Here is a 26289-nt window from a genome sequence, read left to right as displayed (position 1 = left end):
TTACTGCTTCTTTTACTCCCTAGACAGAAAGCTTTACTGGCAAAATCCTCATTTCATTGCCATATAAAAAAGAACAGTCCACTTAACATTTTGTTGAAATAAATACGCTATACAAACTACATTAGGCAAAATATCTAGGCAGAAAGAAATTGCTTTTGAATGACTGCAACTGTAAATAAACCTGTGCTAAGGTTCAACAAAGCAAAAAAAGAAAGTACAAAGAAAGTAAAAATAAAATGGGTTTGGTTAGATCATCTAATGAGGACTAATGAATGACTTTTCATTGTGGCTGGTTATTTTAAGCATGTAGGTATTTGAATATAAAAATTCAACATGGATATTTGTGTACTTTACTGGTTGAGCAGCTTTTGAACACAAGCATCTGAGGAATTCAGTTCTGACTAGTTGTTACAAGACTGATACCACCAATGTTTGGTGGTATTAGCATGGTATTAGCATTATCAGTAGACAAAGGGCATTAGAAGGGGTAGCTTTCATGGTTTGCAGAAATGTTTAAAATGGAAAAGAAGATATGCTACATTTAAATGCACCAGACAAAAAATAGCACCAAGAATCGAAGAGATCAGAACCAAAAACTCCAATAATGTTAGATTAGAGTAGCTTTACAAAATGGAAACACGGGATACCAAATATAGGGTTGTGTTAAAAACAGTTGCCTTAGGTAGGACTGTTGGTCCTAAGCTGTCAGATATTCTGATAGATGTTGTCAATTCATTTTATCAATGCAGCCAATTCCAAGTTGAAAACATTCTATTTTGAGCCTGGTTTGATAGAAAACAAAATCTAAATTGTTCCCGTTTTTATCTTTTTCCCCAAATAAGAAGATACAGTGAGAAACAATGAGGCCTGAAAGCAAAGTACAAGACTCTTGCTGCCTTGCTAGACGTCCTTTGAATGTGGCTCTAGGGAAGACATTTAAAATGGATGTTTTCTGTGGCAGAAGAAAGCAAATAGCATTCTTATCCTGACCAAAGGTAAGAAAAAAGAACTACAGACTAGTACAACTCACCTTCTCCCTGGGAAGGTGACAGAGCACATAATCCTGGAAACTTTCCAAATATGTTTGAATCAAGAAAGTGACTGGGAGTAGACAGCATGGATTCATGGAGGGGAAATTATGCCTGACCAGCCTGATAGACTTCTGTGACCAAATGACTGGCATGGTGGATGAGGAGAGAGCAGATGTCATTTATCTCGACTTCACCCAGGCTTTGAACACTGTCTCCCATAACATCCTCAAAGACAAATTGGTGGACTACAGGCTAGGTAAATGGGTAGTAGACTGAAAACTGACTGAACTTTCTGGCGCAGAGGGTAGTGGTAAGTGGCACAAAGATCATCTGGAGGCCAGACGGTAGTGGTGTACCCAGGCATTGATACTGTGACCAATATCATTTAACATGTCTATTAATGACATCAATGATGGAACAGAGCACACACTGACAGTGCGCAGACAACAGGGACTCAGGAGGAGTGGTGGATACATCAGCTTGTTGTGTGGCTGCACAGAGACCTCAACAGGCTGGAGAAAACAGCAATCAAAAGAAGTTCAACAAAGGGAGTGCAAAGTCCTGCACCTTGGGATGAAACACCCCATACACCAGTACAGGCTGGGGACTTACTGCCAGGAAAGCACCTTTGCTGAAAGATTTATGTCCTGGTGGACACCAAGCCCAACACGAGCTGGTAATGTACTCTTGTAGCAATGAAGGCCAACAGTCTCCTGGGCTTCATTAGGATGAGTGTCAACAGCAGGGCACTCTCCTTCCTCAGCACTAGTGAGGCCACATCTGGAGTCCAGTCCTGTGGTCTGCAGTATGAGAGGGACATTGACATACTGGAGCAAGCAAAAGGTCAGGGAGGTAATTAATGGCTTGGAGCATGTGAGCTACATGGAGAGGCTGAGAGAACTGGGACATTCAACCTGGAGAAGGTTCAAGGGAGTCTTATTAATGTGTATAAATACCTAATGCAGGGGAGTAAAGAATACAAAGCCAGACTCTTCTCAGTGGTACCCAGGGAAGGACAAGAAATAATGGGCATAAAATAAAATACAGAAAATGAATTCCTTTTAAACCTAAGAAAAAGCTTTTCTGTTGTGAGAGTGGTCAAACACTGTCACAGGTTGCCCAGAGAGAATGTGGAGACTCCATCCTTGCAGATATAAAAAAGCTGCCTGGACTCAGAACTGGACAACATGCTCGAGGTGACCTTGCTCTGGTAGTTGGACTAGATGATCTCAGGAGTTCCCTGCCAATCTCAAAACCCCTGTGATTCTGTTACGAAGGATGAAGAAACATGAGATATATCTTCTCCAAAAAGGTGCAGGCAGCTAGAGGAACAAACATAACCTTTTCTCTAAGAATTGTGTAACCTTATGTATGATAGCATCATCATTCTGGCCTTAATGCAGCAGAAGTTGTGAGATGACACTGCTGGATTGAGCCACTGCATTTAAAAATGTTTGGGAATTTACTGTTTTGATGTTTCAGAGAGTTCATATCCCAATTGGTACTTTCCATATATTTGGTGGAAAGTTTTACAATGTTGCTTTATTTTTATTAGCGGTTAGAATAAGAAAAAGTTATTGCACAAGACACTCACAAATCTGAGCGGATGTGGTATTCCTCTTAGTGAAAAAATAGTTTACAGTAACCAGTTCCAAATTTTTTACATTGTAGTTCATACCTCTTATCTACTATGGGACTAGCACTACTTGCAATGATACACTGAAAATGCAAGTACTGACTTGAGATTGCTGATGCTGGTTCCCACAAAAACTGCCCTTAGTAATTCCTGGACTAGGGAAATGTGACCAAATATGTTCAATATTTGTTAAAATATGTGTTCAATGTGTGTTCAAATATGTTCAAAAAAGTACAATCGTACTTTTCCTGGATTGCCTTTCTGCATGTCACAAATTTTGCCTACTGTTAAGGGTTAACGTTAAAGACACAAGCAAAACATATAAATAACCCCCTTATATTTATGAGTGGCACACTTAGCATCCAAACTTCCCAGAAAGCCAGTGTGTTTGTCAGCATGTCTCTCCCCAGTGCTCTACTTCATTCCTCTGGAAGAGATGCAGGGGCAGAACCCAGACTCCTGATGCTTAATGCTGCCATTGAGCTAATATAGCTGCTGCCCCCAGCAGGAACAATCTCACCCTCTGAAAGCTGGTTCACTCAGGGGATAACTGCCGGCTTTAAAGGTCCTTTTTTAAATCTTCCACTGGAGTATCTGAAACTTCAAAATAGAGGTAATGGACTAGAGACTTACACCACTCTAAACCCAGTCTAGCTCGTACAGTGAGAACTGAGTAGGTTGCCGGCGTTTGTTGAGTTTCCTTTTAGGCCTTTGAAAACTTGGCATTGCTAATTAACAGAGGCCAAGAGCTATGTGGGCAGAGCCTCAGCTGCCATCCTTTTAAAGCAGCACACAGGGGCACTGTCTTTCTGGGACCCACTCCATCCCTCCAGCCTTTGTCCTCCTGACTTTCGATCCTTCCCCGTTCAGTTGTTCCCAACTTCTCCCTTACACCAGCATCACCATGCATGGGTGTGTTGGGCACAAAATAAGGCCTTATTGATCCTGGTGAAATCTGATGTGCCTTCCCTCTGCAGGGCTACCTTCCCACAGTGCCCTTATCGGATTCCAGAAATTTAGCCTTCACATGGTGGAGCCTTTTTTATTTTATTTTACGAATGATGGTTTTCCAGTCCTATGTTTTTCAGAGCCTTAACTGTGAAGGTAACTATTGTGACTATGAACCTGCCTACATCGGCAGGTAGCCTGGCACAACGATTTCAGAGAGATTTGAACTATCTATTTGTGGCGGCGGGCTCCCAGCAGAGATATCCTGCGAGAGGAACCCAGGCTTCAGCATCAGCTCGCTCCCACCTCGGAGAGGCACGGTCTCAGCGGTTTCTCTTTCTGGGGGATTTTGAGATGCCTCTCTTTTTTTTCCCACACTGTCTGGTAGAGAATGCCAGCGAGCTGGGGGTCGGCAGCGAGCCGAGCCGAGGGCACAGCCAAGAGCTCTCCGCTCCCAGCGCGGCGCTCCTCCGTGTGCCCGAGCCGGCCGCCGAGCGCCGGGCGCGGCCCCGCTGCCCGGGATGCGGAGCAGGGCGCAGCCGGCCCCGCCGCCCGGACTGGCCCGATCCGAGCCGGGCAGCGCAGTCGAGCGGGGCCAGGGGCCTTTCCGGCCAGCACCTGCCCTCGTCGCTGCGAGCAGAGCGGAGCAACCGAGCGGAGCAACCGAGTGGAGCAACCGAGCCGTGCCGAGCAGCGCCGAGCCGAGCTGTGCTAGGTGCGGTGCAGAAGCGCTCCCGCCCCGCCCAGCCCAGCCACCTGCGGGCTACTGCCCAGCTCCGGAGCTAGCAGAGGTGTTAGCCCGGCCCCGGCTCCGCCTCCGCCGGGAGCCGCTCGGAGCAATTCCCACGGCAACCCAGGCTCGACCCTCTTCCCAAACCCCGCCTCTCCTCCCCGCCCCTCCGCTCCCGCCCGGCGGCCGCCGCCGGTCGGAAACAGTCTGTGTGTAAACTCGACGTGTCCGGAAAGGTGCGAGCCGCTCCCCGCCTCGCTCCGTGCCCGGCCGCGGGCCGCTCCCGCCGAGCGCGATGCTGGACCCGTCCTCCAGCGAGGAGGAGTCCGATGAGTTGCTGGAAGAGGAGCGGCGGGACGTGCTGGTGGCGGCGGGCGGTGGGTCTCCGCGCTCGCTGCCGCCGCCCCGGGACCCGCGGGGCAGGGAGGCCGGCGCGGCGCGGGCGGCGAGCCCCAGCCCCTCGGTGCTGAGCGAGGGCCGGGAGGAGCAGGAGCGCCTGCAGCGAGAGGAGCGGGAGAAGCGGCTCCGGCTGCAGCTCTACGTGTTCATCGCGAGGTGTATCGCGCACCCCTTCAACGCCAAGCAGCCCACGGACATGGCCCGCCGGCAGCAGAAGGTGAGTCCCCGCTCCCGCCTGGCCCCGCCGCTCTTGCCCTCCCGCCGGGCCATCCCGTGTCCGCCCGCTGGTTAGAGCCGCAGCTGCCGCCGCCGCTGGCGGCCCCGGCCCGCAACAGGTTGATCGGGCGCTGGGCACGGCGGGGGCACCGCCAGCGCAGGCGGGATTTGGAGCGGGGGGTTGCCGAGCTGGGTGCAGCGCGGCTTCTCCAAAACAGCACGGTTACCCGGGTGTCCGTCAGTCAGCAGGAGTAAAGACTTCTAAGTTTTCAAAGCTGCGCTTAACAGTGCCCGTGCGCGGCAGACAAGTGCGCAGAGTGCGACCGTGAGGGCCTTTTGTGCAGTGGGAGATGTTTCTGCTTCTCGGCGTTGTGCGATGGATGGAGTTAAACCTCCCAGAGGTGCCTGCTGCAAATCCTGTGCTCACCATCTGGACCCAACTCGGGCGAATTTAGCCATACTACAGAGGTGAACGAGGAAACGATTTTTTTTCATTAATTATTAAGTGCGGTCTCTTTGAACGGAGAAACAATTAACATGCACGTTTGTGATGAGAAATGTCTCCTAGTGAAGGCTGACCAAAGTTACTCTCGGTGTCTTGTGTATCAGAGACAAGCCCTTGAGAATCGGCAGGTATGTGGTAGGCATTTATGCTGTAATGGAGCTTGTTCTCTGTTACTTTTGAGCAATATGTATAGGTAGGATACTTAAAGTTTTGAAACAAGGCACTGCCTTTCCAAATAAGCACTTAAGAAGTTCAGTTGTTGAAATATTTGGTCTAAAATGTTTTTTGGGCTTTTTTTTTTTCACTTTCAGTTATTTAAGACAAACAAACCAACACAAATCAAAACAGAAAAAAAAACAACAACAAAAAGCACCAACACCCCCCCCCATTACTTTCCAGATGGAAGACATTCAGTTCCACTTGAGTCTTCATGATTTTGGTACTTCCATGTCTCTAAGGTTTTGTAAAATCCAATACTGAATGTTTTGGGGTGTCAGAATTATGCCCCTTATAAGTAATTTGAGCAGTAATAATAAGATTATTGCTGGAAGAACATTCTGCTTTTATTAAGTATTAGGTATTTAAACTGAAGCCTGTAGAAAGACATCTTTTAAGCAGGAAGTTGAAGAAAATTTTTAAGAAAAAGTTGAAGTTTCACCATCCCACTGAGGACTACGCACCCCACAACAGAGTTGTCATAGAAATGGTATTTTGAAGGGGCATCTGGAGGTCATCTAAGTGTGACCTTCCGTTAGACAAAGCCAAAGCTGTCCTGTAGTGTAGATATTAGTCTCGGTTCAAGCAGGAGACTCAAAAGCCTTCAGAGATCAGATCCCACAACCCATCCGTGTGACCTGCTCCAGTGCTGCATTGCCGACTTCTTGATTACATTTTCCTAATCATCTTCCAAGTTACAACTAATGGCCATCAACTGCAGAAGATACTGAACATTTAGAAGTTCTCACTGCATAGGAACTGCATTTTAAAAATAACTACAGGTTTAACTATTTTTATTAATAAGATGTATGAAAAAATATTACTGGTGTGCAGCAAATACAGAAATACAACAGTTGTGGATTTAACATCTGAGCAAAGAGCAGAAACATCCTTCCTCTTACTGACCAATTTGATATGTTACCCAATGAATTACTGAGTATAGGGTAGCAGAACTGGCCCTGAGTTTCAAGAGTACAGAAAACCTGCTTGCTTAGTTCAGGATGGCCGAGAGCCATCTGAAGGAGCCTTCTTCTGTGCTGTAATTTTTGCACTCTCTGCTCAACAGTGGTCCTGTGTCAGCCTTAGGAATGAGAGTGCAGCCACCTGTCTTAAACTGTGTCTGGCAGTAACACACTTTTGGATGTTTGACAGTTGGACTCATAATCCATAGAGTAAAGTCTATCTAATTTTCTGAATGAATTTTCTCACTGCCAATATATGATACAGATGTGAGCTGTCCCTTAATCTCTTGCTTTTTTGCCTCATGTCTGACTTCTGTAATGTGGCTGGCTGTCCATTGTGACCTGGACTGAGGTTCCCTACCTGTGTTACTTAACAAGAGCCATTAATTACTGCACACCCTTCCATCATCAGTGGATAAGTGATCCAAGGTATGGTTTTGAACCAAAACCTATGATGCTCTGTGGTTCCAACTCCCAACCCAGTCTGCCTGTCTCTGGTTGCAGATTCTTAATAAGGCTCTTGCACCAGCAGTCCTTCTGATAACCTAAGAATAGTATCCACCCTGCCTGAGAGCAGAAGTAATTTGTTCTTCCTGCAAGTTCATTTGGCATATTGCTGAGCAAATATTGCAGAATGCAGTTTGCTTCTTTTTTAGTGTGGAACATATTATCCAGTAAGGGAATGAGATGGAATTCACATATCAAATATCCTCAATTGCACTGTAATATCGGTAAGGAAATGGGTTACAATATGATGGGCTTCCTATGTTCTCACTTCAGTACCAGATTAAAATGTACCATACAGTATCTTAAAACCATCATACTTAGTGGATCAAGTTATACTGGTCAATGTAAATTATTTTAAATGCAGGCAATGTTTCACTCTCTTGTTGTCCTTTCTCATCCTTGTTTTTTCTCACTAAGTAAAATTATCTCAGCTGTATTGTGATAGATAAGATTAATTGAAAAAAATAAATCAAACTTAAAAAAAACAAACCCAAAGAACTATAATAACTCGCCAGAACTTGTTTTTAATGCCAAATTCAATGTAATTTAGCCCAGAATTTGCTGAAACACATACTTCTATAATCTGGCTGCATCTGTTTTCTAATCTGTGGTAGAATAGTTGTTCAGAGTTAGTTGGAGACCTACTATTAGATCCTGTCTTTGGTTACTGGTAGATTTGTGGTGGAGAAGGAAGAATAGGCTAATACTGGGCATGTAGAACTGAAGAATGGCATGATTTTTCAAGGTGGGCTAGGGGTAGCAGATCCTGACAAAGGTAGTTCTGTAAAGCACAACTAATATGTACTTAGTAACATATTTTCAATTAATATTTATGGACATTTGGCCATGTATTTTCCAAACATACTAGTGCATCAATGTGTTACATGTCGTGCCTTTATCAAGCAAGGTTTATCTGTCCCTGTTTTAAAGAGACCTTGTCACTTTTTTGTAGCTTCCACTTTTTTTTTTTTAATGAGTCCTCTGGACTGTATTTCAGCATCTTTTCTGCCTTTCCCCTCCTCTTCCTTTCTAGTCCAGGAAAAAAGAATAGCCAGATAATCGCATTTCTTGTTCTTCTCTTTCTTCTCCTTCATTCTTCTTCACTTTTCCCATCCCAGCTGACAGATTGAATTTGTCCTCGGAATGGGCTTTAGGTGGTGAAAAGAAATGCATCCACCTGTTTTCTGTGTAGGCAAGGCAGTGTATGTGAACGCAGTCAGTGATTAGATGATGATCTGGTAGCTGTGGTTTATACTAATCAGTTGTACATTTGTATGTACATACTTGCTGTTTTCCAGGTGCTGTGTGCCGAAGGTGGGTTCTGTATCTGAGAGATGAATCAGGGTTAAAGTTCCTGAGGAAGGAAGGGACAATGGAGTGCTACAGTTAACTAACAAAAAAGGTGTTCTTCCAGTTTGTTTCTTCCTCAACATTTAAATATTTACTCTAGTAATCACGTGGTCACACAGTAGAAACCAAAGACTGGGAGGAAAGTAACACTCCTGTGCTAAATTCAAGTCTTGCTTTCATAGGTGGCAAGTAGCAGAAGTAATTGAGCTGGCTGTTTAGAAATCATAACTAAATGAGTTTGCTTCCTGAATACATACTGACCTGTGTTCCTTCTATTTCTTCTCTTCTCTACACCTGCTTATTAATGAGTATATAAAAAACCATTTATTTCTATTTAATTTACAGAAGTAGGAGTGGTACAATTCAGTAATTTATATTTATCTGAACTCCATTAGTTTGTTCTTTCCTGTTTCTTGAATTTCATATCTCACAGAGAAGGTTTGTGATGGTATGTGTAACTTTATCAGGAAAATCTTGGTTATAGGGATAGACTTCATTCTCTGGATCACAGTTTTATTCTCAATGTCTTTCTTTCTCCCGCCCCAAGTCCCACTTATCCTTGCTTTTGAGCTTGTGATGTGTGTCCACTTATTGATTAGCACTGAGCATGTTATGGGAAAAGAAAACTGTCTCTTGGCTTCTGAGGCTCATAAGGTGGTTTTTTTTCCTACTGCTGATGGTGGCAAGGAGAGTACATCCAAAACCATTCTTGTCAGAAACTCTAGACATATCTTAGAGGAAACTATAAAACTTGGCCATCTGGTTAAAATTCTGCTAAAGAGCTTTCTAGGAAGACATCTTCCATTCCTACCTTCAACGTTTTCTCTAAAATTTAAAATTGTTTGCCAAGTGTTTCAGAAAGTCAACTTAAATTGAGTTTATTTGCCTCTTTGTTTTTCCACATCTCGAACACCTTGATAGCACCTTCTCATGATGCTGTAAGCCATGTGTATTTTGTTTCAATCAAGTTAGCATAGAGTATTTTGGTAAATTCTGTCAATGTCAGTTCAGATGCTGGCCTACACAGCTCTATACATGTAGAGACAAGATTTTTGGCAAAGAGATCTTTGTACCACAGTCAGAACTTGCTTTTTGTAGAGGTTGTTCTTGCCAGCAGTAGAAAAGTTGCTCACAATGGGCAATTGAGTCAAGTGTGGCTGAAGAAATACTGAAAGGTGATTAGAGAACCAGGTGATGAGTTACAAACACCACTTCAGAAATGACAATCCAGTTTTGTTTTAGTGTTAAAGTGTTCTGCTGGCCTGCTCAGCTTTGGTCACTGTGGCTGGGCAATGGCTTGGGAAAACAAGTCTTTGGCAAACAGCTGTGTAGTGAAGTGGGCACATGGGGGTAGTCTGCAAACCTAGTTTACTGTGCTGAAAAATTCATCAGTGTTTTCTTTTTTATGTATACTTGCCTTTGCAACTTGATTATTTTTTAAATACTGTTGTTTGAGGGGACAATTTAACATTTATTTTTCTTAATGAGTGACCTCTATTTATTTGTTTCTTTCTGTCACCCACAGTTTGACAAGTGTGTTAACTCAATTGGCAAATAACCCTTTTAAAAGGCTTGAGGAAGACTACTTATTTTATTTTTCCATAGGGGAACTGAGAGTAAGAAGAATCGGTTGACTGTCACCATCTCTGCAGGAACAGTATGGGAGCATTGGCTGGTTGGCCTGCCTTTTGTCTCCTACCCTTTGTAGGCAGTTGTTATTCTCACGTTTTATGTTGGGTATTGGAACCACGGAAGAACAAAGCAGGTGAAAATATTCTTTGTATGATGTACTGCCTTTAACTGTAGAATATCCCTAGCGCAGAAAATACTTGTTCGTTGCTAGTTAACTATTCACTGAATTATGTATTTCTATAAAAGCAAATTTACCCCCTCCCCCATTTCTCCCCCATGCACACCTGTTGTCACCAGTTCATGTTTGGGGACACTTCTAACTAGTCACTTCTCCATTTGCATGCTGCTTATAAGACTTGTTTGTTCTCTTTCTGTCTTTGAACCATTTGTTTTTTATATTAGTGAATATCATCCTAAAGTTGCTTTACCTATATATTGTTTTGCTTTTTTTAATGTAACTCTATATTTACATTCTACTTTCCTGTTATCCTCGTTCCTTTTTTGTGCGTAGCCCCAGTTAGTACACTACTCTGTCTGAACTGGATGCCAGCCTCTAAGGTTTTTAAACTTTTTAATCTTTAACTCTCTCTTCACATAGCTTTTTTGGCAAAGTGTTTGCAAATCAGCCTTCTGTGTTTCTTTCCAGCTTACTCCTCTTGATGGTTGTGGCTTGTCTGGTACTCAGACTTCTTGTTTTTTTTTAGCTATTGCCATTGAGGAGAGGTGGCAGGGAGAGGCACAGCATCTCCTGAACTTCTCTTCCCTTTGCCTGTTGCGTGTCTCCAATGCCTGCTTCTGCCTAGAAGTGCTGTCACTGAATTGAAAGCAGCCCAGCTCTTGTGTGTGCAGCTGAGTCCCACAGGTTTCAGAATAGCAGCTGTGAAAAGGCAGCTTTCAGTTTGTTGCTGTGTGGGGGAAACTGAGCAGCAGGAGAGGCAGAGTGTTTGCATGTGGGTACCAGGCTGCATCAGCTTAGGTTTGCATTTCGAAGGTTATTTTCACCGCCGTAAGTGTTGAAGACTTTCCCTTTTTTTGTTTAAAATTCTCTAGAAGTTGATGGTACTTGCCCAGAAGAATTTATTTCTGGTTCCTATTTATTTTGCGGTGAGGAGATAAAGCATATGCTTCTCTTCAAGTGTGATTACTTGTATGCATAAGTTTAAGAATATTTTTGAGTGTTTTTCCTGTCAGGAAGAGGAAGAGCATTAATTAACAGTATTGTGAAGAATGAACAGAGCTACAGTGAATACTTCTTTAACTATATGACCTGTTGAAGAAAAATTACAAGATGAGAAGGTGATGGTACAAAAATTTTCCTCCAGCGGTGTTTCCATTTTTCTGTCATGCATTTATTATTCATTTATGTTCAAATGTCTTGGCTGTGGGGTTTTGGAAATAGAGGCCAGCAGCTTCTGTTTAGTGAAAGTGCTGGAGGGATACTCCAGTGATAGTATAGGCACACAGAAAAATAATCCTTAGGATAGTACTTTGCATAGACCTCTTTGGACCATAGACAAGGACATGGAAGAAAGGGCAAAGCTCAGAGAATATGCAAATGAGATGTCTAAAGAGATGATGTACATCTGCAAACATTTGGGGAGAAAAGGAAATCAGTGATGAAGAGTTTCATGGGCTGAGTTGAACATATTGAGAAAGTACATGGAACTGAGTCAGTTTTGGAGTGGAGGGAAGTGTTCAGCAAGAACACTGACAAAGGTAACAGGAATGAAATGCGCTGGTTGTGAGTTACGCTTTTCAGTATGAAACAGAAATGAAGGAGGAGTATCTTCAGGATAAGAGTTTGCAAGAAAAATACTGGGCTAGGAAGAAGAAATAATGATGAAGCTGGAAAAAAGTATTTTCAACATCCATGTCAGTGTAATACAGAATAGGAAGGGCAAAGGCTTGGTGAGAAATTTGGTGCTTAGAAGTTGGAGTCCATGAAAATCGGAGTGGTAGGATATGGTGCATTAGGAAAAAAATGTTTTCATGGTCCCAGATTTTTTTTTTTTTCTGCAAAAGGTTGAAGTTGTTCTATGTGTTTAGGTTTTTCTTACAATGAATTATTTAGTTTTCTTTTTTTTAAAAAAAACAAACAACAACCCAACTATCTCCAGGCAGACTGTGCCAGGTATTTATCTTGCTAGCTTTTGCTGGGGAGCATCCACAGTTTGCACCTATTGCTCATACGTTCCTTCATTTATTTCTGAATTATGTATTCTGAGGCCTTGTAGCAAGGCACTGGCAGCTGTTTCTTGTTCAAAAGTGTTCTATGAATGTTTCACCATTCCAACTGTTTAATACATCAAATATGCATTAGTGTTAAAATATTAATATTTACCAGATTTTAAAAATGTTTTTGTTTTGATCTCCTTATGGATGGAGCCTAAGCAAAGAAAAGAAATGAGTGGTTGTTTTATATAGAACTGATACGAAATAATTTTACCAGTCAGTTCCCTTCTGACTCCCTTCCTATAGTGTCATTGAAAGACAGAGGAATTTTCAGCCCCTTCCAGGGGGGTTGGTTAATACCTTATGGGACTGCTGTTACAGCAAGATGAAGTTTTGGTTGTCTGCTCTTTGTCCCACCCCCCATAGGCTAGGGTGGAGAATTTTTAAGACCTCTTTACTTTGTAAATCGCCAGGAGGACAGTGATGCACTGAACAGGGCTGAGAATGATCAGTGGTCTTTGCTTGGCTTTTCTTCAAAGCTGCATTGGAGCACCTGCATTACAACAGTCTTTCAGCTACTTTAACACAACTTGCTGTCTGTAGTTCAAAAGCACGATGTACGGATTAGAAGTATTTCTTTAAAATGGCAAAAAGAATATTCAGGTTTTCTCTAAACTGCTACCTGTTTTATGTGTTTTGGATACTTAAACTCAAACAGATTATTAACACATGAATTTGCTAACTACAGTTGTTAGAACTCAGTCTGAAATGGGCCTTGAGAGGTCACAGAGGTATGATAAAATCAATAAACTGTCTAAAGACTCCATATGTGACCCTCTTGCTGTATTACAATCTGTGTCTGCTACAAATGCACTTAATTACGCAGAGCAGCACACAGGGGACAGTACACAGGCTGGCAGAGTTCTTCCCGTATTACAAAAACCTGTTTCTAAACCTGACTGCTGTATTTTGCTAATCCATGCCTGATGGCGTTGGGCTGATGTGCAATGGTCATGGCTACTGTCCAGTAGCTTCAGAAGTGTGATCTGCTGAAATAACTGAGACACTTACAAAGTAAGGCCATCCTCAAAGGTAACACACTTAATCAGTGACAACATCAGCATCTGTGTCACCAATTTAGCAATTGTCCCACTTGCAGAGTTCTGCTTTGAACTGCATGAATGTGACGTGTGGGCAAAGGTAAACCAGAAGGTACTGGCTGGCAGCACAGTTAAGGCCCTGCAACTGATCTGAGGTCAAGTCTCCTGAAATACGTTTAAGGTGGCTGTTAGGTCCTCAATATGAAGTGCTTCATTGTACAGATGCACTTTTCTGCTGTCACGCTGTAGATACGACTTCAGAGAGAGTCAGAGAGGTGTAAAATACCACAACTAACACAGAGTCAAGAAAGAGAGATAAAACCTAAATGAGATAAAGAGCACAAAAGGGCAGTCTTCTTCTGAGCCAGTAAAGCAGGACAGAAAATGCAATACAAACAAAAAACCAGCTGAAGTAACTGAGGCTTACTATGCCTGAAGTTAATTAGGGCCAACAAACTGCCCCTAATTACTAAAAGTGTGGGATCCTCAGCAAAGCTGCATGGGATACTAATTAAAATAATAGATTATGAGAAATAGAATGCATAATTCATGACTGAGAAATCATTTTCAAGAGGATCTTCAGACAGCAAATAAAGTGCCCTTGGAAAATACCGTGACACCCTGATCCATCCACTGAATCTAATCCCACATATAGACCTGAACTGATTTGCAGGAGGTGGCTGTGCTTATGCTTTCTAGTGCTGGGGTAGGGATTAATGGGGGCAGAATAACAGGTAGAATAGGAATAGTATTTCCATTTTAATATCAAATGCTCCTTCAATTTTTTTAATGTATGACTTCAATAGAACCTGCTTATGAAATATGCTGACATAGTATATTTTGGTTTAATGGTTGGCTTTGCAATAGTCTGCTGTTCATGTAGTTGAGTGAGGTCTTTAATGCTTGGAGAGGCCCTTTGGGTAGTATCCACTCTGTGGATCAGTAGCGTGCGTATGAGTAGCAGCTGTTGCCTGTCAAGTGTACAGGCCACCAAATGGACTGTGATTTCTCATTTCTGTGTTCTTGAAGCAATATCAATCTGAAAATTGCATCTCACAGAACAACAATGGAAAGTTTAAAGATTATCTTCCTCGCAAAAAAAAAACACAAACAAACCAACCCAATGGATGAAGTGTAGTTTTTTTATCCTAAGCAGTTATATTAAGAGGCTAACTAGGGGTTAAGTTTTATCCAGGCACCTGTTTGGGTGTTCCTGCCTAATTGGGGCACTCCTTAATTTATAAACTTGAAATGCTTTAAATAGCCCTGGTCCTCAATGACTGACAGGTTTATAGAAACTTAGATTAGGAATAACAAAGGTGTAAATGCCTGCAAGCATTGAACCCTCTGTGTAATTTCCTATGCTGCTTCTAAGCATCTGCTGGAGGCTGAGATAGGAGTCTGGAGGTGCCCCAAACTGCTGGGATGAGCGTGGAGGCAGCCAAAAGGGACGTGGGTACCTTCAAGTAGGCTGTGATACCAGCCCACTTCTATGTGGTGTCCCTCCAGACAGGTATTACATTTAATTCCTGCAGATTGATCTGCAGTCATTGCAATGAGCCCCCCTTTACTTGGGACTCATGTTCACAGAGGGAGCAGAACCAGAACTGAAATATCCATGTCCTCTGCAGTATCTTTTACTTGTTCTGGACATCAAGAAATTGATTTGTCTTTTAACTCTGAATGTATTTGTATACTGGAAAAGGGGAAACAATTGGCTTGTGCAGACCTCAGTGAGACCACAACTGCACTGTGGGACCAGTGGAGGTCCTGCTGGTGCATCCCCACTTCCCTGCATGCTGTGGTTCTGCCAAATTCCCAATGGGACTTGCAAAGTACTTGTCTGTATGGTTATGGATATAAGGGACGAGAGTGTGTTTGCGTCAGAGGGGCAGGGAAAAAAGCTTGTAGATAGTGATATGAGGGAGCAGAGTGCTCCATCGCATGTTTCTATCTAATTTGTTTTTTAAGAGATGATACATAGAGCGTAAAATGCTGAATACAAGTTATTGAATACTACTACTTTTCTGGAAACATCTTTTTCTGTTTGTTGTTGCAAAAAAAGTATATTGCCATTTGCTTTATTTAAAAACAAAAAAACAGCCACTTTCCACCTCAGCCTCTGAAACCAACAAACCCAACACTACAAACCCTGCAAATTGATGTCTCTGCGTTGACTCAGTTTGGTAGCTACTTCATGTAAAATGAAACCTTGAGATAAGGAAGCAGGGATATTCTTACGACTTATGTTAATAAAAGAGGTTTTATTTTTTATTGAGCTTACAGAATTGATCTGATTCCTTAGGGCTAGCTTAGAGAGTGCCCTGTTGAATACAGTACATGGAATTTCTACTTTTATATTTCTGTTTTTAAGTCTTACAGGCATAAGACTTAGATACCTGATTTGGTTTTGTGTTTGAGGATAGATTTATACCTTGGCTGCAGAAACTTGCTCTGGATTGAAACAGCGTATGTGTTCTCATGAAGGATAATTTATTTCCCTAATTTGACTTAATTTGTCTTTTTTCCTTTAGTGGAAAAATAATTAGTTCCAACAGCAAAACCGCTATGCTAAGTGTGTGATTAAAAAAAAAAATATATAAAATTGTCTCCCTGTACTGCATAGCTGTGGAGATAGGTCTTACCTTTTTCTCACCCTGACTTCAGTGAGACTACAGAGCAACTGGCACAGCTCTCATAAGCCACTCTCTGGGTTAAAAAACAAAAAAGAAAAAAAAGAAAAAAGAAGTTGGCCCATTTTATTTATAACAGTGATGTAGTTAGAGGGGAAAAGCTTATTCATATTAGTGACCAGACTCACACTGCCTCAGTGCTAGTAAGTTAAGTGGGATAATGCATACTGATTATAATAGCTGGAGTGATATGTAGACTGAGATTGAGTAGAGAGGTGTGAGATGTTGAAGCTCTGAGCAGTACGGATGGTCAGTGATGCAAATCCATTTCAATCTGTAATGCTGAAGAACCTGGGAAATGGACAGAATTGCATAATAGCATCAGAAGAAGATAGGTAACCTCTAACCTTTTCCTTCAGAAATAGTGAAGGATTCTGAGTGAGAAACTAATTGTTTTCTCAATTGAGTGAACCCATCCTTGGACAGTGAGTAGATTTGTGTGTTTAAGACAGATGTCAGGGAATATTTATTTAGTACAGACATTCATATAAGTAAGTAAAACCCCAGAATTTATGGTACTATCAAAACCATAAAACTGTATCAAATTGCTTGTAAATTGCTTCCTAATTAAAAATTAATAATTGGAAGCCAAATTAAGCATTAAAGTAATTTGATTTTTTGCTATAGCAAGTAAAGTTGTACAACGAATGCAGAAGAGTGAGAAAGACCAGAATGGACTAAACTGATACAGTTTTAAAGAGGAGATGGCATATAATGCAGGAGATTTTTATTTTTAGGAGGATTCATAAACTTCTGGATGCTTTGACATGGACTGAGGGACAGACCACTAACTTCTGATGCACTAACTTCTGAACAGTTTCATATATGTGTTTGCAGATTGTGTGCATACAGCTTAGTGAAGCAAAGTAAGGGCTTTTTCTGAAAGGTGACACAAGTTAGGTATCTGTGGGTTTATCCTTTTTAGTTCTTGTGTTAAGACAGGTATTTTATGTGCCTGCCAGTTCAGATTATTTCTGAATGACAGAGCAGTTACCAAGAAATAGCAGCTCTACTGCTAAACAGCTCTGCCTTTATTGATGCCTGTTCCATTAAATGCTTTGCTTTAGACAGAAAGGTTTAGTAAGTTAGGCTAACAAAGCTACTGTGCCCAGGTGTACCTAGTAAGCACCCTAGTGTGTGTTGTGACTGAATGGAAGTATTGCTTTGCTGTGGGATGGATGTCATATCTTGCAAAAGTATTGCAAAGCAGATGTATGTCTTCAACACAAAAACAAGTTACTGTGTATCATAGTTTTACTCCAAATGGAAAGGGAGCTCCTAGGCCAAGGCACCCTAATGTCTATAAAGGAGACCTCTTGTCTCTTTCTATAAGCAGGTAGAACTTTGGTTAGTTGGTGTCCCCACTGTTTTTCATTACCGTAATAGTTGTGAGGCTCCTGTTTCCCGACTGAATGCATCTGCAGTTTGTTTTATACCTACTTGCTGTTCTATCAGCTCTGCCCTTCAGTTAAAACAACAGCTTTTCCTCCCTGAAGGTTTTAATAGAGGATGATGTCTCGTTCAGCTATATAAAACAATCCAGGCTTTCAGCCATCCCTGAGGCAGTAATCTCTCTCCTTCTCTGATTATCCTAATGGCCTTTCTCTGTATGTTTTGCAGCTGGAATTAATTCATCCTCCTTTCACGTTAGCATGGTGCCTGGGGTGTGCTGAGGCAGTGCATCTGAGCCTTCAGCTCAGAGCAGCTGAGGAGAAGAAAAATCTTGCAGAAGTCCTTGTGAGTCCTGGCCTGGAGTGTGGGTTGCTGAATTTCACCCCATTTCTGTTACTGCAGCTCCCATGCTGGTTGTACTTTCCAGTAGTTTTCTCATCCACTCAGTGTGCTGGTGCATCCCAGACTTGAATTACAGTATCAGTCTTCAAAATCAGATTACAATGTAATTTTCCTGTTCTCTTTGTAATAACAAATACAGAAATGCTGCATTTCTGTTTCATTTGCACATACATCCTTGAGAACTTCGCAGCTACCTTTCCAGAGGCCTGCTGTTTCTTTCAACACTTAACCTCACAGTTTTGTGGACTTTTTACACTTCCCCCCCCCCCCGCCCCTTTGTGGCAGTATCTTAGCTGCTTAACCGTTATCTAGATAAGATCTACAGCATTCTTTTAGCCAGGAAGCAAGAACAAAAAGCAAACTGGTTACTTGATTTTATAATCTTTTAAATAATTATGGCAAATCTCTGACTTTGTATGACAAATCTTTCCTATTCTGGGTTAGACGTTGCCCTGTTACTCTGATTCAAACCTTAGTTTAATATCTTTTACCTGAGGAGTCTATGCTCCTCTGAAAATAGAGACCTGCTGCCCTCCTTTGGGAAAGAAGTTTCTTTGGGGAATGCTGGACAAGTTTCAGACTCTCATGCTGCCTCATTCACATCTCTCAGCTCTTCAGTCTAGATGACTGAACTGACTAAATCCTCTTAATTCCTTGATGTAGAGAATAAATGATTACTTCTCAGTTTCCAGGCTGAAAAGATCTTTTTGACAAAATACAAACCTCTGAGACTGGATTCATGTTCAATAACCATGCATATCAGCAAGCTCTCAAAAATAATTAAGTGCTGCAGTGATAAAGAACAAAGACAGATCCATAGCACAATTCATATGCATCCAGTTACAGCATTACTGTGTGCCTTCCTTTTAATTTGTTTTTAGCCCAACTGCTATCAAAAGTCCTGAGTTCCAAGTTGTCCAGTAAGCTTCTAAAGTTCTAAGTTTCTGGCATTCTGCCCTGGCCACATTTGGCAATCTACAGAGCGGAGTTTAGCAAACATCTGTTAAGTCCAGCTTTTCATTGACCGTAGGAGGTTAAATGGTCAGGACGTGCTGATTTCTCTAAACAAAGTCACTCAACTTGTGAATTTTTACTGTGCTTTTGCATATGGCTTGAATACTTGTAGCAGACAATATATATATAATGGTGCAATTATGCTGCAGCATAATGCAGCAACAGGTAATTCTCCCCTCTAAAATATTATCCAGTATACTGGGGCCAGTGTTTTTATTTTCAAACCCGCTGTATGTATATACATTGGTTTTCTATGCAACAAAACACAAGGATTCATGCTTCCTTTGACATCACAACTTTGCGATTGAAGTAGGCACAAAAATGTGTGACTTCTGGGTGTACTTCATCTTTTATCCTGCCTTTAATAGAGTGGTGGGGAGAGTCAGGCATCTCACAGCTCTGGAGAGTTGCAAGGAGCCCTGGCCTGTCTGCCTTACTCCTACTCGACACTTCTAGGTAATTACAGTTTTTTAAAAAAACTGGTGCAAAGAAGATACTTTGAATTATTCTGAAGATCAGTAATTACTTCTGTGCTTCTTGGGAACAGTTCTTGCACTTGTGCTAGGGATCGAGTGAATCACTTGGAAACTGTGGTTCATGTTCCTGTGAAGTTTACTTGCACAAAGTTAGGCAAACCTCATTCACTACAACTCTCTTCCACTTCTCACACTCCTCAACTATACTGTATTTTACAGGAGAGCATTTGTCTTTCCTTTTGGTTCACCAGATAGAAGCTTTAGAAAGTGGAAAAGAGGCACCTTGTCAAAATAATTCAGTAGTCTCAGTGAAAGAATGCAGAACTGGGAGCTGGAGGAAGGAATAAGCTCACTTCTCCCTCTGAATGATCTAAATGCTATATGCTTTGCTCCTTCATTGTTAAGCCCTCTGCACAAAACATGAAAGATAGGTAAGCGTTGGTCCTCTGCTGTAATTCTTCAGATAATAGAAATATTGAAAGTTGATTTTTGTCTGAAGTTTGGAAAGGAAATTGCATCTCTAGAATAGCAGACACACCTCTGCTCCCCCAGTTCACTAAGCAATAGCTATGGAAGATTGTCAGCTCTCTTCCTCTGGCATGTTCCAAATCACTGTGCCATTTTTTTTTTACTGTGACAGTGGGAGAGATAGAGATCAGGAATCATATTCTCTTGCTTTTCGTTAGATACAGGAATTACCAATGCAGTATGTACTGAAATCTTCTTAAGCAGGTTTTACAGGATAAAAGATAAAAATTTACTCCTGATTTAAATAAGAAAGGCCTGTTAAGAGCTTCTAAAGATCCGTAGCTCAACCCCTCCTGGTAGTGGGGAAGGGCACTTAATTGTATGTGACAAAGATTAGTCCAATTTCTTTTTTCCAAAACTGGATTGTTACTGTTAGATAAATTCCCTTTAAAGCAAGTGGATATTACAAAAAACACACAAATTAAAACCCCATCTCTAAATTATGCAGTGTTTTGGCCAAAAAAATGCAGGTATTCCACTTTAATAGTTTGAGTAAGTCATTGATTCCACTTCAGACACTGATGGGCTGACTTGCTCAAGTTAACTCACCAGAGGTTTAAAAAGAGAACTGGTGACACAGCATTTTCTTTCTACATTTTAGTGCTCCTTTCATAAGCAGAAAGCTACAGCTGATCTGTCTCCTAAACTTGTTGTAAAACCACGTACAAAGAACTTAGTGGTGAGTTTATTTCAAGGTAAGGCAGAGTTTCTTCTTCTCCTTCTTTGTGAACTTAATGAAAGACCTGAAGACAGAAAATAAACCCTGAATGTAAACTGAGGCTGATCAGTGGGTTTTCACTGGATTAAAACAGATTCTAAGCTGTTGGAGGGGAAAGCTGTCATTTCCCCCCATTTAGTATAGTGGAAGGAAAGACACTGTCACTCACACACACCCAAGGGGGAGAGTGGTTGATTAGTTTTTCTTGGCAGTAGACTGAGCATGAACAGGACACGTTCATTGGATAGTGAAACATATTAATCTACCAGTTTGTGATTTTGTCCTTACTGCCTGTACTTTTGTGTTCCTGCTTTGTTGTGGTGCTGAGGTGACATGCCATTCTCTTTCCCTAGCTGCCTCGTAGTGCTCCCCATCACCTGGAGGGACTGCTCTGTAAATTCAGATTTGTAGTGGTCTGTGTTTGAAAATGTCTTTATTCTCCCTTGGGTCTGGGTTTTATCTCTTTCATTCTACTCCAGTAATTCCCCTGTTGGGCCGTTTTTGTTAGGCTTGTCTTTGAGCGCAGTTGTTGTCAGCAGGGAAAACTGGGAGGCTTTCAGCTGACTTCCTTTCATTGTTTCTTTCAAATATTGGATGTTATCTGATCTGCCTTCATGTTATTAAATATGTGTGCTGTCCTGGAACCACTTAACCTCTTCCCATTCTGTGCCTGCAATACCATGCTCAGATCCTGGCCTTTAGGGAATGTGAGCAAGCAAACTTTCATTTCAATGGGAATTTGGAAAAATGGATGCACTGTGGTACATCGTGAAGTTGTTACTAAGCATTTACAGGAAGTAATAGCTTTAAGACTATTTCCTTTTCTTTTTTTCCCTTTTTTTCCTTTTTAAGAAGGGAACAAAAATGGTGACACTGCTAAGCTCTAATTACAGTAGCTTCAGAAATGGCTTTGCCTTTTGAGCTCTGCGCTGTGTCAGGTAGGTTTTGATCAAATGCGTTCCAGCCAGCATTCAGTCGTTAGCATTCACTCCAAGTTAGTCACCAGTGAATTATGGTCTCTGATATGGTCCAGGTCCCATTGCTCTAGTTCTTTTTCTCTTTATTGATTTCCATTCTCATTTTCATTATGCCCTGGTCTCTCACTGCATGATTCTTAGTCGTTTTCCTTTATAGTTTTTCAGAATGAATATCCATGAGTCATGAGTTGAAATAAAATGCTAATAATGGTATTATGCAACACTTAGGAATAAACATTGCTGAGATTGTTCCTTAAGCTTTTGAAGCAGTAAACTTTGACAATACTCATGCAACTCTGCAATGATAAGGCAGTAGGGAAAAAAAAAAAAGAGCTCATAAACCTCAACGTTTTAATTTAAATACCTCAGTCTTGAATAGGTTTTCCAGCATCAGGCAGAGAAAGAGAAAATTTTCTTGGCCATTTTCTTTAAGCAGAAATCAAATAATTAAATCATAACTGGTGAAGAATTAAAAATATGATGTAATTGTATGCTTTTTCCTGATCTACACAGATCTGAAAAATGGCTGAATAGTGTCATGTCCCCACACCCTGGGTTCCTGCCTTAGTATGTAAACATCAAATGTCATCTCCTCCTATTTGTTCAGAGGAACATAACAAGCTGTGGCTGTAGAGCCAGCCATCGTATTAAAATAGGTAAGAAGTAGCATGGACTGTTACGATACGAAAAACTTTCTAGTGTTTCACTGTCTCTAGTCTGCTGTTGGGTCTACATTTCTGGGTTTTGTTTCCAGACTGAGATTTTCCCCACTCCCCTTTATTTCACTGGTTTGCTTCTCCTTAGAAGTGGTATTTTGAAGACCTACTGATGGAAGTGGGGAGCACTTCTGGTAAAAGTTTCTGTCCTTTGTCTTCCTTTTCTTTGTAACAGCTGTCTTGAAACTTGCTGAAATGGGATGCAGCTGCAGCTGCCGGTGTTTTATGATATGCTTTGCAGCAGTGCTGCTCCCATCCTCACTCCTCATTTTTAATGAAATAATGGAGATAATGTAATCTGAATATTATAATTTTGGTAATTAGTTTCCAGGAGGGAAGTCTTCTCAGCTGTTCTTGCTATCCTTAAGGAATAACAAATCTGGCAGCCAGTAACTTGCTGGAGTTGCTGACTAAAACTTTGAGTAACTTGTCTTTAGAACAAAAATCCCCAAACTAAACAAAGCCTGCAAGAGGAGAAAACTGTCTCTTACCACTCTCAGCTCATGATGTTTTGATTTATTCATTAATTTTTTTTCAGCAAGATTGGTGTATCAGACACTTTCTGAGCTGTGTTCCTTTAGTCAACATACTTTGAAGGCTTTTTACCCATGTGGTTTGTTCTCAGCAATGCATCTTGGTGTGAAAGGTTGTTTCTTGGACAGAAGCCCTCTGCTTGCTCTGCCGTGGGTGCTGAGAGGATCCTTCCAGCCTATTGCTCTGAGCAAAGCTGTAGGACAAGAATTTAAGAGGGAGAAGTTTAAGATTAAAGGAATTTATCTTTTTTCTAAACTTCTTCCTAACTTCAGAAAACTTGAAGATTCGTGACTACACTATCCTAATTTTGAATTGCTATCAAAACATATTTTAAACTCCTTGAACCTTACGGCTCAAGGTCTGAGCTTATTGCTGTTTATTAAAGGAAGATATTTTTATTTAAAGCAAATTGCCTCCTGTCTATTATGAGGAACTTGCATCTTCCTTTAGAGAACCTGGTGCTAGCCTTTGTTACAGGAAGAGCAGTGGGCCAAACTGGCTTAATCTGAAACAGGGTGGAAATGCTTTTGACCCCTTAAATCTTTTGGTTGAAAGTAATAGACAAATAGCAAATTTTAAGCAATACTGTGAGATTCCGTAAAAAGGTGCCTATGAACTAATTATGTCAAGGAAGACAGACAAACTGTAGAATGGCTGGCATGTGAGTTTCTGCATGGTGCCCAGCAATAATCACAATGAGGAATTTTGGAGGCATGTGTAAATTATAATACATTGGTTGTCTGTTTTTGAGAAGATTTATAAAATGTACTTTCTTAACTGTCATTGCAAGAGAGGAGTAATTTCATCAGGAAAGTGAGATGTTGAAGGTGCCTCTGTTTTGTCTAGAGGTCCAGTTATCCTTTACTAGAAAGGTGGAGGAACTGCTAGTCTGGTTGCTCTGCAGGCAAAAAGCTTCTTGAGACTGAAGGTTACAGCTCTTCTGTTTCACTTGACTGGGTGTCTTGGGGGATAGCTCCAGGTGTGCAAGCAGAGCCTGCAGATCTTCCATTTGGGGTGACTGAGTGAGGAGCAGGCTGAGTAGTGGCAGAGAAGTCAATACATGGTGTAAGCACAAGCAGATGAAAGGGTGAATAATTTGCTCTGAGGGAGGCAATCTAATTTTCCCATACTGGTAATGATGCACACCCTTTCTTGAATGTTTCGAGTTAGGAGAAAACTGCAGGAGGGTTAGCAAGGGAAAGTTGTCATACTTTTTGGCATAACTGTTAAGAACTCAGGATACCTCTTTTTTTTTTTTTTTTTTTTCCCTCTCTGCTTTGAGTATATTAATTTAGTCAAATTAATAGGAGTTGCAAAACTGTTGGTGGATGAGGGTCTGCTGTAGATGACTATGAGGATATAAAGCAATATTAGAGAAGGGATGAACATCGGAAAGATGTGGGTAAGCTAAACATTGATGCCAAGACATTAATTGTCTGAGGCAAACCTGTTATTATTTAACTTGGAAAGTGCCTGTTGAGCTGATATACAGCTGAGCGGTTACTAATTGGCCTGTGACATAAGAGCAGTAGGATAACCTGAAAGTAATGACTGGACTTCAGTATTGTTTTCATGATCCCATACCACTGTGTATCAGAAATACTGCACTGAAAATCAGGTGTGTGGCAACAGCAACCCATGACTAGATTCTAAAATTTATTTATTATTTTATCTATTTATTTCAGCATTCTGTCCAGAAACAGTTTTTCTCAGAAATGAACAGGCTGCACATTTATCCTCCTAAAATGTGTTTGTGAAACTTCTTAGAGGGAATTGTTGATTTTTGCTAGGTGTGTTCCTCTTGAAAGAACAGTCATGTACTATTCTTATGTTTATACAAGATTTCTGGGTGGAGGAGAAGAATACTTGGCTTCAAACCAGATGGCTCACGGCGAGAGCGAATTTATTCTTTAACATGTGACTCTGGGACTTCATTGTACATAAGCAACATAGTTGATAATTTACTTTTTTTTTTTTAGATTCTTTTGTAGCCGTTGTTCAGAGGAACAATAGGGTGTGGCTAAGTATGCCTTAAAGTCCTGCATCTGGTTGTTAGAAGTTACAGATTTAGGCTGGATATGCATTATTTACTCTCTGCTGGGTACAAAAAACTAACTGGATAGCCAGCCCCAAAGAGTAGTGGTAAATGGGGTTAAATCCAGTTGGTACCTGGTCACCAGTGCTGTTCCCCAGGGCTCATACTGGGACCAGCTCATTATCTTTAAGAAGTTCAATCTCTTTATCAAAGACCTGGGCTGGGGGATCAAATGCACCCTCAGCAAGTTTGCAGACAACACCAAGTTGGGCAGGAGTGTTGATCTGCCTGAGGACAGGAAGGCTCTACAGAGGGACCTGGACAAGCCAGATTGATGGGCCCAGGCCAATTGTATGAGGTTCAACAAGTGCTGGGTCCTGCACATGGGTCACAGCAGCCCCATGTAGTGCTACAGGCTTGGGGCAGAGTGTCTGAAAAGCTATCCAGAGGAAAAGAACCTGCGGATGTTGGTGGACAGCTGGCTGAATATGAGCCAGCAGAGTGCCCAGGTGGCCAAGGTGGCCAACAGCATCCTGGCTTGTATCAGAAATAGTGTGGCCAGCAGGACTATTAAAATGATTGTCCCCGGTACTCAACACTGGTGAGGTCACATCTTGAGTACTGTGTTCAATTTGAGCACTACAAGAAAGACGTAAAGGTGCTGGAGCATGTCCAGAGCAGGTCAACAAAGCTGGTGAAGGGTCTGGAGAACCAGTCTTATGAGTAGAGACTGAGGGAATGAGGGTTTAGCCAGGAGAAAAGGAGGCTTAGGGGAGGTCTTATTGCTCTCTACAGCTATCTAGAAGGAGGCTATATGAGGTGGATGTTGGTCATTTTCGTAGTAGCAAACAATAGGAAACAGCCTCAGGTCACACCAGCGGGATGTTTAGATTGGATATTAGGAAAACTTCTTTCACCAAAAGGGTTGTCAGGCACTGGAACAGGCTGCCCAGGGAAGTGGTTGAGTCATCATCCCTCAAGGTGTTTAAAAGACGTGTAGATGTGGTGCTTAGGGACATGGTTTGGAGGTGGCCTTGGCAGTGTGCTGGGTTAATGGTTGGGCTTGATCTTAAAGGTCTGTTACGAAAACCTCTGGTTTTAGAATGTATTTTACACTGTAAGAGAGGCATTGGTCCTTAAGTGTTACTCCCCTTAAGTGTGGGTTTTCTATAAGTTTTAGATTATTGCAGATGTTGTGCATGCTGCCATCTCGCCGTGAAACATCTAGTATTTTGTGTAATTAAGTTCTCCACTTTCAGTGTATCTTGTAACCTATAATGCTGCATCAAGATGGTAGCTGAGAAATGTAAATTTTGTCAGCCTTTCTAGTGACTGTTCAATATTTGTGTCCTTAAAGCTGTGAATGTATCTGTGTTCCTTATGCTATCATGCACTGCAAC

General features: G+C 41.6%; 1 protein-coding gene across 10 annotated transcripts in view; it reads left to right on the top strand.

The window, feature by feature from the left end:
• The first annotated feature begins 4550 nt into the window (after nucleotides 1–4550).
• The window catches only part of CADPS2 (calcium dependent secretion activator 2), a 278668-nt gene continuing 256929 nt past the window's right edge, over nucleotides 4551–26289 (top strand). For 9 of the 10 annotated variants that reach the window (XM_051609547.1, XM_051609537.1, XM_051609587.1 and 6 more), the window contains exon 1: nucleotides 4553–4961. In XM_051609547.1, the coding sequence (XP_051465507.1) occupies nucleotides 4641–4961 (321 nt within the window). In that variant the 5' untranslated portion in view covers nucleotides 4553–4640. Of the gene's footprint in view, nucleotides 4962–26289 lie in introns of all 10 variants that reach the window. The other variant, XM_051609576.1, reaches the window with a different exon arrangement.

Source organism: Apus apus, chromosome 1 (assembly GCF_020740795.1).
Source record: "Apus apus isolate bApuApu2 chromosome 1, bApuApu2.pri.cur, whole genome shotgun sequence".
NCBI lineage: Eukaryota > Metazoa > Chordata > Aves > Apodiformes > Apodidae > Apus > Apus apus.
Note: the sequence above shows the minus strand (reverse complement) of the source record. Positions and strands in the feature narration are given on the sequence as shown.